The sequence below is a fragment of the Myotis davidii genome, unplaced genomic scaffold (assembly GCF_000327345.1).
Source record: "Myotis davidii unplaced genomic scaffold, ASM32734v1 scaffold217, whole genome shotgun sequence".
Classification (NCBI taxonomy): Eukaryota; Metazoa; Chordata; class Mammalia; order Chiroptera; family Vespertilionidae; genus Myotis; species Myotis davidii.
This window is the reverse complement of record NW_006290034.1, coordinates 1,457,942-1,470,837: the sequence shown is the minus strand read 5'-3', so window position 1 is coordinate 1,470,837 and position 12,896 is coordinate 1,457,942. Positions and strand designations below refer to the sequence as shown.

At 52.6% G+C, this 12,896-nt stretch overlaps 1 protein-coding gene across 1 annotated transcript in view; it reads right to left on the bottom strand.

Annotated features, from left to right (window-relative positions):
- The window catches only part of SNX7 (sorting nexin 7), a 27,906-nt gene extending 18,262 nt beyond the window's left edge, over nucleotides 1–9,644 (bottom strand). Inside the window, exons 1-7 of the mRNA XM_006762924.2 lie at nucleotides 9,576–9,644; nucleotides 7,839–8,022; nucleotides 5,823–5,933; nucleotides 5,116–5,280; nucleotides 4,458–4,656; nucleotides 2,745–2,944; nucleotides 800–886 (exon numbers count right to left, since the gene is read on the bottom strand). Of these exons, the coding sequence (XP_006762987.1) occupies nucleotides 800–886; nucleotides 2,745–2,944; nucleotides 4,458–4,656; nucleotides 5,116–5,280; nucleotides 5,823–5,933; nucleotides 7,839–8,009 (933 nt within the window). The 5' untranslated portion in view covers nucleotides 8,010–8,022; nucleotides 9,576–9,644. The remainder of the gene's footprint in view (nucleotides 1–799; nucleotides 887–2,744; nucleotides 2,945–4,457; nucleotides 4,657–5,115; nucleotides 5,281–5,822; nucleotides 5,934–7,838; nucleotides 8,023–9,575) is intronic.
- Between the last annotated feature and the right edge of the window lie 3,252 nt (nucleotides 9,645–12,896).

The following is a 12,896-nucleotide window of genomic DNA, read 5'->3' as shown; positions in this document are numbered from 1 at the left end:
AAAACACACACACACACACACACACACACACACACACCCCTTATTGAACGGGAAGCGTTCATCCTGGCTTAGTGCCTCTGCTTTTCTGTGGTTCTCTCTCCTCTTCTGCCCACAGCAGCCCACCCTGCCCCACCCACACCCTGTTCAGGAGAATGAACTCGACTTTGAAACACACACTCAGCCCAGAAAGAAACCCCGGCCCAGGACGCTGAGGGGAGTTCATCGCCCTCCCTCGTGAGGTCTCGGGGTTCTGCCCTATGGGGGCTCCTGGTTTCCAGACTCCAACGTGGTCCCCGCAGTTTTCACCCATTCACTCACGAAATGCTCACTGCGTGAGCCGCATACCCAGCGCAAAGCCGGGGCTGAGAACATGTCGGGGAACAAATAAAAGTTCCCTGCCCTGAAGGTGCTCAGGTTAGACAAGGAGAGAGAGAGGAAGATGCGTAAAGAGAAGCAGGAAGGACATCATATCGTTTGTAGGAAAAGGATTAAAATGAGGGACACATTAACGCAGGCTGGATGGTGGTCATCATCCTGTGGATTAATGGGGTTTCAAGGACACCCCCACTCACCCGCCATTCATGTCCTCAACACTCACCCACGTCCTTGGAGTGAAAAAACACATTAACAAAGTCTCCTTCCTAGAGAACTCAACAGAAGGTATAGACATTTCGGGAGAAATTTTCGTGCCTTTGGCTGAACGCTTCAAAGCAAGCTGTAAGGGAGCTCTACGTGGCCAGGAGAAGTCTCAGAGAAGCAATAAGTCGACACCATCGTATGGAGAAACGTGAAGGCTCACCAGGTCCATGTCCACCTTTTTGTAGGTCACAGCTTCCGCCTTGGACTCCAGCTCTGCCTGGATGTGGTCTCTCCTCCTCATGACGCCCTTTGCGGGGAAACACAAGGACTTCGTCAGCTGTGCGTCCACGACACGGATGTTTCGGGGAATCAGCAGCCACCACTCGGGTGGGGACAGAGCGACTTTACAAATGGTTTTCCGTCTCTAAGAGCTAAGCCGACAGCAGGCATTAGGAAAAGGCGTTTCTAAACCCTCCAGCCTCCCAGGGCCTCTCTTGCTGGTGGAAGTACTTGAGGAGCCACTGTAGGAGGAGTACCCTGGGCTCGCACAGCGATCCGGAAAGGGCCAGGAATGAAGCAAACAGAAGGCCTGGAGCACTCATCGGGAGGGTGTGCCCTCCGGCAGCTCGAGGCCGCGCGGGCCACTCCCCGGAAGATACCCACCCCACCCTGGCTGCCCTGATCCGACTCCCAAGGAATGGCTATCAGTCAGGGACGGCGGGACCTCCAGTGTGCGCTCACATCTCAGGGTTTTATTTTAGCTTCACGGGTATAAATCTGAAGCAATGAGCCCAGCTCTGCAGGGGAAAGCACAGCCTCTTCTCCCACCTCGTTCTCCTGAATCACCGGGGTTCCCTGTTTGCCGCGTTAAGCTGCACACCCCCGTGTGGGGGCACCTGCGTGCAGAAGTCATCGGAAGCTTGTCCAGTGTTTGCTGGGCTTTTGCCAGGCCTTTCCCTGGGTGACTCCCTTTCTTCCGAGACAGTCTCCTTGGGCTCAGGGGCACAAGGGCCCCTGCTATTTGCACTCATCTTTCCCTGCTTGTCACAGTATTTATTTATTTTTTATTTTAATATCAGAGAGGAAAGGAGAGGGAGAGAGAGACATCCATGATGAGAGAGAATCATGGATCGCCTGCCTCCTGCACGCCCCCTTCTGGGGATCAAGCCCGCAACCTGGGCCTGTGCCCTGACCGGGAATCGAACTGTGACCTCCTGGTTCATAGGTTCAACCCCTGAGCCACGCCGCCTGGGCACTGGTTGCCACAGCATTAATCAAATAATAATGAAATCATAATAACGAACACAAGTGGCCTCAACAGGTTAAAGAAAACACTGACTCAACCAGAGAGAGTTAAAGGACATACAGGAGAGGGGACTTGAGGAGAAACGGGTCCCGCGGTGTGCTCCGGGCAGGGAAGGGCCCAGACACAAACACCTTACACGGGGAGGGAGGAGGTGGCTGTCCCTGTCCGAGTGAGAACTGAGAGGCGCTGGAGCCAAAGCACCCGACACCACCCAGTCTGGTTCTGTGCCTGTGAAACTGCCCGGACAAGATGCAGGAGCGAGGAAGAGTCCCCCTTGTCTAGAGAAATCAATACCACGTTCAACCACTGGCCACAGAGTCTTTTACATTTACTTCCCTGTGTCATTGCCATTAATGCCAGGAATCCCTTCACTCCTTTTTCTTTTCTATTTCACTCCTTTTTAAAAAAATATATATACATATAAATAAATATATATGTGTGTGTATATATGTGTGTGTGTGTGTGTGTGTGTATATATATATATATTATTGATTTCAGAGAGGAAGGGAGAAAGAGATAGGAACATCCATAAGGAAAGAGAATCATTGATGGGCTGCCTCCTGCACGCCCCCTACTGGGGATGGAGCCCACAACTCAGGCACGTGCCCTTAACAGGGAATCAAACCCTGACCTCCTGGTTCCTAGGTCGACACTCAACCACTGAGCCACACCGGCCGGGCGTCCCCTCTTTTGTTAATATCTCCTTCCGCCCAGCACTGCACGGGCGGGCGAGCAACACCATCCGTCCACGCACCGCGTCCTGCTGGGATGGGAAGACACGCAAAGGCAGACGGCAGCGCCTTTCTGCAGCTCACACTCGGGTCAGGGCCGGAGGCCGGGTGTCACCCAGGGGCCTCACCATGAGCATCTCGCTGTAGAGCACGTATTCGTGCACGACGGGGAGCAGGGCCTCGGACAGGCCGCACAGACGCCGCTCGGTGGCCTGGCAGCACCGGTCCAGGCAGCTGGCCACGCCGCCCAGCGTGTCCGCCAGGTCCTCTTCCGACTCCGACCACAGGGCATGAATGGGGCCATATTCTTTCATTTCATCAAAGTATTCTAAAAAAAATAAATAAGTCCTTCAGTTCACGGAAGTTTGAAAATTCCTGCCGACAGGCGTCGTGGCTGGGACGTGACTGCATCCGCTACCAGACACCTGCACCCGCGTCTCCAGCAACCTGACTGGAGACCAAACGCGCCGTCCTCTCCCTTCTCCTGCCCGCATGGCCCACTTCAGGGTCAGCGTTCCCAGGGATCTGCGCAGGAGTCTGGCCGCATCCTAGACTCACACCCGAACACGCAGCCAACCACCACTTCCCGCGTCTTCATCTCTACTACCTATCAGTCTTCACTATCCATCATCTATTTCTCCACCCCACCACCCACCCACCCAACCACCCACTTACCTATCCTGACGCCCATTACCGCCTGCATCTCTACCCTGTCCTCCCCAGGGTCCCTCTCCCCATTTCCGCCACAGCACGTAAGCACTGAATCAGGAAGTCCTTGTGTGAGTAGACTTCATCTCGCCTCTGTGGATCCAACTCTCGCGATTCTCTCCCAAAGATATTTCAATTGAAGCCAAAAGAACGGCTCATGTATGACTATCTCATGTCCCTCCTCACTCTCCCCCTGCACAGACTCCTCTGCCTGGTCCTCTGCCGTTTCCATCATCCAACAGACTCCTTTGAATCCTTTAAATCGCAGAGTAAATAAACCACTTCTGATTCCGCCCCAAAGGGTTCTTAAATGCTCTGTCCTCAGCTACGACTGTGTGCCTCTGCCCACGCCTGTCATGACGTTACACCTGTCACCCCACGCCTGTGCCCGCCTGCGGAGCTGGCACGCTCCTAGGCCACCTGCTCCTTAAAACAAGGTCAAGTCTTACTCCCGATACACAGTGTGTTCAATAAATATTTTCACATCAATGAAACAATAAATGAGTAACAAAAGGGCTCTTCAATGCTTGATGAGCCATTGATTCAAAAGTTTGGATTTCATTCTAAAATCTGAGGACTTTCACATTTCTGCGTTCAGACTATCCACTCTCTGTGACAGCGTTTTATGTGAAGGAATGTATAAGCAGTGAGCATTGGTGCCTTTTTTTGGGTCTGGTAGCCGTGTAAGTAAAACCAAATTCTCTACATTTCATCATCTTCTACTCGTTAGGGTTAGGTGTAATGTCATATTGCTCTGAAATAAACTATTATAATTTCAAAAGTTTGTATGATGAAGTAAACTGAAAAATATTAAAAATGTTGAAAATAATTGCCTGTCTGGTGGGACTACTGTTTGCACAGTTATTCTGACAATGTTCATCACACCCGGGAACCAAGAAAAATCCCCAGGGTGAACATGGGCACCAGGAGAGCAGGAATTTACGGTGCCCACGACTTGCACGCTGGGGTGCGGCGGTGCTGCGGGCAGGAGACGGGCCTGCGGGCAGGGAGACGTGAGTGCGGAGAAAGGGCCCAAGAGAGGCGCCACCTCCACGCCGCCTACCAGCCAGCGACTGGGAGGACCGTCAGGAACCGAACAGCTTGAAAAGCACACGCCCGGTGCTGCTACGTACCGCGCTCCTCCTTGTAAATCCTCTGGGATATCTTATCGATCAAATTTATTTTCTGGCTGAACGTCTCGATGAAGTCGTTCATTTCCGTGAACTCGTCGGGGCGGCTCCTCACTCCTCTCATGGACAGGGCGACGGCGCGGACCGTCTGGCCCATCTTACTCAGCAGCCCCGGCCCCTGCTTCTTGTGCGACGACAGCTCCTGCACACGGAGGGAGAGGGGTCTGCAAGGTGGAGGAAGGCGTGGGGTGTCTGTAGCGTTTGGAAGGGGACCTGGCCCGGGGCTGCACCTGAAGGCTATCCCTCCAGCGTTTAAAAACCCTTAAGCCCTGGTGGGTGTGGCTCAGTGGATAGAGCACCCACCTATGGACTGAAGGGTGCCAGGTTCGATTCTGGTTAAGGGCACAGGCCCGGGTTTCGGGCCTGACCCCCAGTGTGGGACATGCAGGAGGTAGCTGATCCATGCTTCTCTCTCATCATTGATGTTTCTCTTTCTCCTTCTCCCTTCCTCTCTGAAATCAATAAAAATACATACTTTTTCAAATCCTTCTTAATTCCAGGGCCCTGCTGCCTGGCTGATGAATTAGGCCAACAAGGGGAGGAGCGGCCTTCTGTCGCACAGGCAGGAAAGGGTTACGCGAGTACAAATCCAAGGCCTTACCCCAGCCTGCGCGGTAAGGAAGACTTTGAAGTCTTCGCTGAACGTCAAGGTTGGGTGGTCGGCAATTCGGTTCAAAAACTTATTGAGGGCCCTCCTGCGCGTCTCGATGAAGTCGTCGTTGAAGCGCTCCACCATGCCCTTCACCACAAACTTCTCCGGCAGCGGCTGCGGCAAAAACAAACAGGCAGGTGAGCGCGGCACCTGCCCCAGGAGGCAGAGGGTGAGGGAAATGCTACCCATGCCCGTGTTACAGGCTATTGGAACAGGCCACCACTTCTCACAAAGATACTTTAAAGATACACAATGCTAAGTCCAAACAAGACAAAACAGTAACATGAAACAGGTAAACAAGCAAACCTGGCCCGGCCGGTGTGGCTCAGTGGTTGAGCGTTGATCACAGTTCAATTCCCGATCAGGGCACATGCCCGGGTGGGGCCTCGATCCCCGGTGTGGGGTGGGCAGGAGGCAGCCTGTCCATGACTCTCTCTCATCACTGATGTTTCTCTTTCTCTCTCTCCCTCTCCCTCCCTGAGATCAATACAAAAATATTAAAAAAGCAAAAGCAAACTGTAGTTAGGCGGAAACGTTTAAAACGAATGTTTCCAAGGTGACTGAATTACACGAACAGAAAGGCCTGGAACCTGGGGCATGTTCACAGTTCACAGGACAAGGTGGCAGCCGTTCTACGGAAGACGGGGTCTACCTACCGGGATGATGAGAGTGGGGTGGGCTTCCTCGAGCTTTCCCTTGAGCCACAGGAAGTCCTGGTACCGCCTCCTGACTTCGAATTCGCTGGAGTCGAACTCCCCGCGTGACGTCTGCAGGAGGAAGTAGTAGACAAGCAATGTGAGGCCGGCCACGCCACGGCCAGTTCAGACACCCGGGCTCAGCGGGCCTCACTGCACAGCCGCAGTGCACGGGGCAGGGGAAGGAAACCAGCTCCCCCCATGGCCAGCAGGAAAGCAAACCCCACGCCCGGGTTCCAGACCCACACGGGGAGTCTGTGTGCAAGGCCCCTCTGCCCCCGACAGGCGCGGCCCCCCACGGGCGAGTGCGTCCCGCATTGAGGCTTAACCACGCGTCTCTTCTCAGGAGATCGGGATTCGGGACGGGAGGCAAGTCCTGTCAGTGCCGTTTGGGAGAGAACGGAACACAACCAAGAAAAAATGTTTTGCTGGAATGTGCTCGAACCAACTGCTTGGCTAAAATGTGCGTTTGGTATGCGAACATTCTAGCATTTGACAGAGTGGTTTTACCCACTGTTTTAAACATGTTATTAAAGGAGATTTGATGTGGAAAGACAATGTTCCCGTCGTTCTCAAGGGATTCTATTTTGAGTCATATGCTGAACTCCTAAAAATTAAGCAAATATCTTAAAATATCTCAACAAACCAAAAAGCTACGCCAACATGGGTATAATAGCAGCCTAGCTTCTACTGCCAAATCTTGAGCCAAATACAAAAGTAGACCATCTAATGCATGTGCACCTCTCGGGAACACAGCCACTCCCACCTGCATCTTATGTAGCTGAATTTTGCATATTAAAAATCACAGACAGCCATACGAAGCTTGAGATTTTTTGGAGTATTTGGAGTAAGAATGGAATAACACATGGCATGCATATCTCACACTCACCCCCACAGATAAACACAATTGTAGAATTCAGCAGCTCAAGAGCTAAGCAACCTTAATTGCTGTAAAATAAGACTCCCGTAAGCTACACTTTCCAAAATTTATTCTTTGAAAATGCATGTTTAGAATATCTCCCAATGTAGTTCAGTAAAACATTCCCTTTTTAGTGGAAAAGGTAGAGGTAAGTGAGATGCAGAAATCTAAAGAACTAAATGCTCACAGAACACTACAAAATCTTAACTGTTATGCAAAACGGTACAGGTTATAGGAATGCTAAAAATAGGAAAACTAAATCTAGCAGAGACAGCTTAACAACGTAAATGAGTTGGTATGTGGACATATATATGCAAATATATACACATGAACATACATACGCACACAAAACATAGTGTAGAGTCCCTCATGAAAGTATATTTACTGAAGCCCGGAAGGTGTGGCTCAGTGGCTGAGCATCAACCTATGAACCAGGAGGTCATGGGTTCGAATCCCGGTCAGGAAACACGCCCAGGTGGCAGGCTTGATCTCCAGTGGGGGGCAGCTGATCAATGATTCTCTCTCATGGATATTTCTCTCTCTCTACCCTTCTCCCTTCCCCCCTCTCTCTAATAAAAAGAAATAAACTAAAAACATCTTTTAAAATATGTCTATATCTGTACCTATGTATTGAACAGCTGTGCAGCCAGCACATATGCACAGGTTCACTACCGATTACTAGAGGGGAAAATTGGCCTAACTACTAGTGAAAATGAGGACACGCAAAACCTGGCCAGTTAACACTGAGCTTCAGACGTCTAGAAAGTGAACTCAGAGCATAGATAACTCTTCCAACCTAAAACACAGGTTCCCCTGGGAGCTGCTTTGTAAATGTGTAGTTTTCATGTCTTCCGGTAAAAACCTGGGTACCTGGAGTTCGGGACTAACGGACTCAGGCGAGCTACACCCCAAAGTGCAATATCTTACCCAAAATGGTTAAAAAAAACAACAGATAAATTCAGCAAAGACTGCGTGACGCTGCGAGTCTGCGGTGAGCAAGATCCACGTCTGCAGCGCAAGGACAGCCACGTGCTCGGGAGCCGGCCGTCCGTACGCACCTGGGTGGCGACCCTGTACGTGATGAAGGTCTCGATGGTGGTCACGTGGCTCTCGGGGTCGTCGACCGTGATGAAGAGATCTTTCAAGTCGGGCTCATCCTCAAACTTGACCTGGTTGATCATCGACAAAGGGGACGTCGGCATGGTCGGGCTTAAAGAATTCATGTCCATCAGGGAGGCGTCCTGAGGAATAACCGTCAGCTGTTAACAGCTACAGGGAGAACAGGGAGAGCCCTCTCTTCCTCAGGTCCCACACGGTTCATGAGACACGTCAAGAACGAGGCGGGCAGGGACTCCCGGGTCACCCGGGCACGTGGAACACGTATTTCTATCTCAGCTTCCTCTCAAGACCCCACAGATGTCAGTGAAGAACGACACAAATAGATAAAAACAAAACCAAACAGGACCCAAAGGCATAAGCCCTCAGCGTAAAAGAAGAGACTGAGCAAAGTTGCCATTTTCGGAAGCTGGAGGCCGGACTGCCGAGTGGTGGCGGGGACCTCGGCCAGAGGGAGCTGAGAAGTAGCCGCGAGGACGCGGACGGCCCCTCATGACCGAGAGCCCCGGAGGCTGGGACCTGGTGTCGTGGACCCAGAGGGTGGGCACAGCTGACCCTGGAGGGAGGCTGAAAAGCTAATACCCCACAACAACAACCACAGAGTGGTGGGCAGGTGAGCGCTCTCCGCTGTGCGAGAACTGCGCTCCCTTTCTGGGGGGCCTCTGCTCTCCAGGGCACCATGAGGGACGGGGGAGATGGGCCCTAAGAACAAACAGGACAAGGCCGAGTCCCACACCCCCCACGGAGGGGACCAGCCCGCTGCCTCACTGGCCCAGGAATGTGGGCAGCCGGCCCTTCCAGCCTCTGCTCTTCGCCCACAGGGAGCCGGATGGGCAAGGGGAGAGAGCCGGAGGCGAGGGGGAGGGGAGCTGGACGCAAGATGCACTCAGTGCGCATGAACTTAAAGTGATACCAAAACAGCTGAAAGGGATTCCAGGTGTTGGAATTGCTGCTGAACTTCATGGTTTTAGCATGAGCCTCTGTATTTCCAAACAGTCTAAAATAAACACGTATCTTGAAAAGAATATTAAAACTGTTAGAGTCGACAGCTTTACGCCGTGTTCGGAGACGGAGAAACCACTGTGACAGGTGACAGGCGCCGTCCAGGGCCTTGGGGCAGAAACCCTGGGTCACATTAGATTTTTTTTCTTAACTCATCCAAGTGGCGCAGTGACACAGGAAGTGCAAAAATGGGTTGGGAGCACATGGAAATGGGATTGTCCGACTAAATCATGGGATGCTAAGACCATGGAATGCTAAGCAGCCATTCAAAGCCAGAGGTTCCAGTCTGGCCGGCGTGGCTCAGTGGTTGAGCGTTGACCTATGAACCAGGAGGTCACGGTTCGATTCCCAGTCAGGGCACAGGCCCGGGTTGCCTGCTCCATCTCCAGTGTGGGGCGTGTAGGAGGCAGCTGATCCACGATTCTCTCTCATCATGGATGTTTCTCTTTCTCCTTCTCCCTTCCTCTCTGAAATCAATAAAAGTATATTAAACAAACAAACCAGAAGTTCCAAATAAATGTGCGATCAGTGTCCCCAATCTCTCTCAAAAGTCATTTCATTGAAAGGGGGGTATTTAGCTGACATGTTTTGGGTTGACGGGCATTCTTTGAAAGTCACTGGCAGGGTCCCCGACCACATGCCTTGGCATTCCATGCAGTCACCCCTGAACTCACCCACCCCTCCTTTCGCCCACACCTCGTTCAGCATTCTACTTCTCCTGCTAAGATGCGTCCTTGCGTGGCGTGGGAAGATCGCCATCCCAGGGAGCGCAGTGTGGTGTCGAAAACAAGGCTTCCGTATCGAGCACAGAAAGACAATCACAGGCTGAGCCTCAGCAACGCCCCACATTCCCGCAGAAGGATCTGAATGACTGAATCACTCAAAACATCCTGAGCCCTGGCTGGCGTGGCACAGTGGATAGAGCGTCAGCCTGTGGAAGGGTCCCAGGTTCGATTCCGGTCAAGGGCACATGCCTGTGTTGTGAGCTTGATCCCTCGTGGGGGCGTGCAGGAGGCAGCCGATCAGCGATTCTCTCTCCTCATTGATGTTTCTCTCTCTCCCTCTCCCTTCCTCTCTGAAATCAATAAAAACATATTTAAACACACACACACGCACACACACACACAAAACAAACAAAAAAAAACAAGGAGGGGTCTCCAATCTCTGACTACTCAGGAGATGAACACCGAGGACCCAGGTGGGAGGAGAGAGAGGACACGTCTAAAGCGCCCTTCCTTCTAGCCCGCGGTAACACGCCTCAGGAGCATCGCACAGACACGCCACAAGGTACTCTGGCGGCTCGGAGCCGCCTGCACACGGCTATTTTCTCCCCACAAGTAGAGGGACGAAGAAACCAGTGTGCGAAGTGTGACCAACAGAACGCTGCCTGAAAAGGCCGAGAGAACAGAACTGCTGATGCCCCGAAACGGGTGCCCGGAGACGTCTGCTGGAAAAGCGACGTCCTGGGAAGGAGCCGGAGCAGCAGCGAGGCGGGAGGGGCACGCGCATCTTGATGGGCCTAAATTTAGACTCCGCAGCTGTGTTTTGGTTTAGGACTCCTTCCGACCCGCCTGCTTATAATAATAATAAAAATGAGACGGGCTTCTGCGGACACTGCGGACCGCGTGCCTGGGGATGTCGGTAAAGAGGCAGGCGACACGCCAATGATGTTAACACTGTTCCGCGCTGTGTAGTATCCACACCCTCCTATGCATAGACCATCATTAATTCATCCATTTTTGTGTTTCCACTTTGTGTTGCCTGGAATGTACCTGGACTTCCTCGGGTTCTGTGCACTGCGAGGCTATACCAGCCACAGAAATTGTTCACATAACTTTATTCTACAGGATTTTCCCCTTCGGCAAAAAAAAAAAGAAAAGAAAAAAAAAGGCCCATTTTTTAAAAAGTCTATGTAGTCAGGCGGAGCTGAACTTGATTCAGGCGTAGACACATGCCACCTGTGTGAACCTGGTCAGGTCACTGTACCTCCGAGCTGGGGCGGGAGCGGAGTAGGAGGATAAAAAGTGAAGCACCAATGAGTCAGTGTGATGCGCACATGGCCTGCTTGAAGGCTGGCTGCGCATTATCTTACGTGAAACTCGCCACGACCCAGCGCAGTGCATCCCAATGCCCGCCGTGAAAACCAGCCGCACCTTCACGCAGCAACACAGGCGGCCTCACAGGCTGATGTTAGGGGAAAGCAAAGCAGGGGAGAATGTGAGCTCACTTTTAAATGTCCTGCAGCAAAAGATCCCAAATGGATAAATCCTTAAAACACATCGCTTCGAGCTACATATATAAACTGTGTGAAAACCACACGAAGATAAAGTTCAGATTCTCATTTTCCTTCAAGCAGAGGAGCGAGGGCCCTGGGGAGGGCCACACAGGAACATCAAAATGTGGGTTGTTGTTTCTGTCCTCAGCCGAGTCCCGGGAACATGGATGCGAGTTTTATTATCCTATTACCAGGCGTCTGCAAACATTTCCCAGAAAGGGCCAGACAGGACGCGTGGGCCGAATGGGCCACCTGGTCTCCGTCACCTTGGCCACGGTAGTGGCTGCAGTCACAGGCGACACACCAATGAACAGATGTGAACGCCAATAAAACCTTATTTGCCCCGACTGACCGCTACATGGGGTACGGATGTTACGCAGGTATGTAACATACAGGCAGGATGCACAGATGCTTCTATAGCTATGCTTTTGTGTGCGTGAGAACATTCTACAACGAAAATCACTTTGAAGGTTTTAAAAATCATTACAAAGGTAGGATCCAATAGAATAAGGACATATTCTTGAAAATGGCGCATGGATTTTCTTTTCGCGGTTTTCTCGTGGAACTTGGACGCAGTCGTCCTGACCACTGCCAGGGAGGCGGGAGGTGCTAGTAAGCTCGCTCGATTCTGGCATCTGCATTTCTCTGGGGGCTTTTTCTCTTACCCTCAGACACACGCACACTCACTCACTCACTAATGAATGTTTTAACCAGGTCAGTGCAGGTGGCTGCATGTGGAGCAAGAACAAGGAAAGGACAAGTAAAATGTGGCGGCTGAAAGGCAGGCAGGGCTCCCTCGTACACGTAACATACATGTAACATGCGCAGAGCCAGCGGGAGGGGCTTCCTGAACTGGCCTGGGGTCCTGGGGACACACGGAAACAGCCGGTGGCGGCTTCAGAGATTTTCAGTGATGACTAAGCGGAGGGGGGAGGGGGGAAGGAGGGGGGTCATTACTCAATGCAGAGCTCCCCACGGGGTGGAAAGTGTGACTGTGGACAAGCAGACGGAATGCAGCTGGGAATGCAGACGGCCGGGCTGGGTGGGCCCCGGCCTCCAGGGGATAGCGTTCACCCACTCCACTGCCATCTTAGACTGCTGGGCTAGGTTCTTGCAAGTTCTAGCTGCTGAATGGGAGTTTTATTTCATATTGTTCTCTCTTCATACACTCACAATATGAAATTGCAGGGATTTTTAGAGGCCCCTCATGTCACACACACACACACACACACACACACACACACACACACACACGGCCTCTACGACACAGCCCAGAGCCCGGGCAATCCTCGCAGCCCGGAAGCACCGCCGTCGAAGGCTGTTTCAATGAAGAGGGTCTGGCCGCCTGCGTTGGCCTCCACGGCGCCTCCTTGGACTCCACGGGGTTTTCCCACGGTTTCCACCCGGTTCGTCTGAGTGGTCGTGGGTCCATCCCACCTCCCTCTCAGGCTCTCACCACGCAGCCTCCCTGGTGAGGACCAGCTCCTTCCATGGAGATGACCCTCCGAGCTCGCCCCGCACACGCAACAGGGACGCTGCACAAGTGAAAACGTTCACCTTAAACGCCGAGAGTGAGTCTGCGGTTCCTAAGGGCCCGGCCCACGTGCCCGCGTCATCTCATCAGCCCTCCCCGCAGCCGGGGGAGGGGGCGATGGGATCGCCATCACCTGCACCTCACGGACACCACACCTGCGGTCGGGTCGGAGTGACCGGGTCCTCCCCG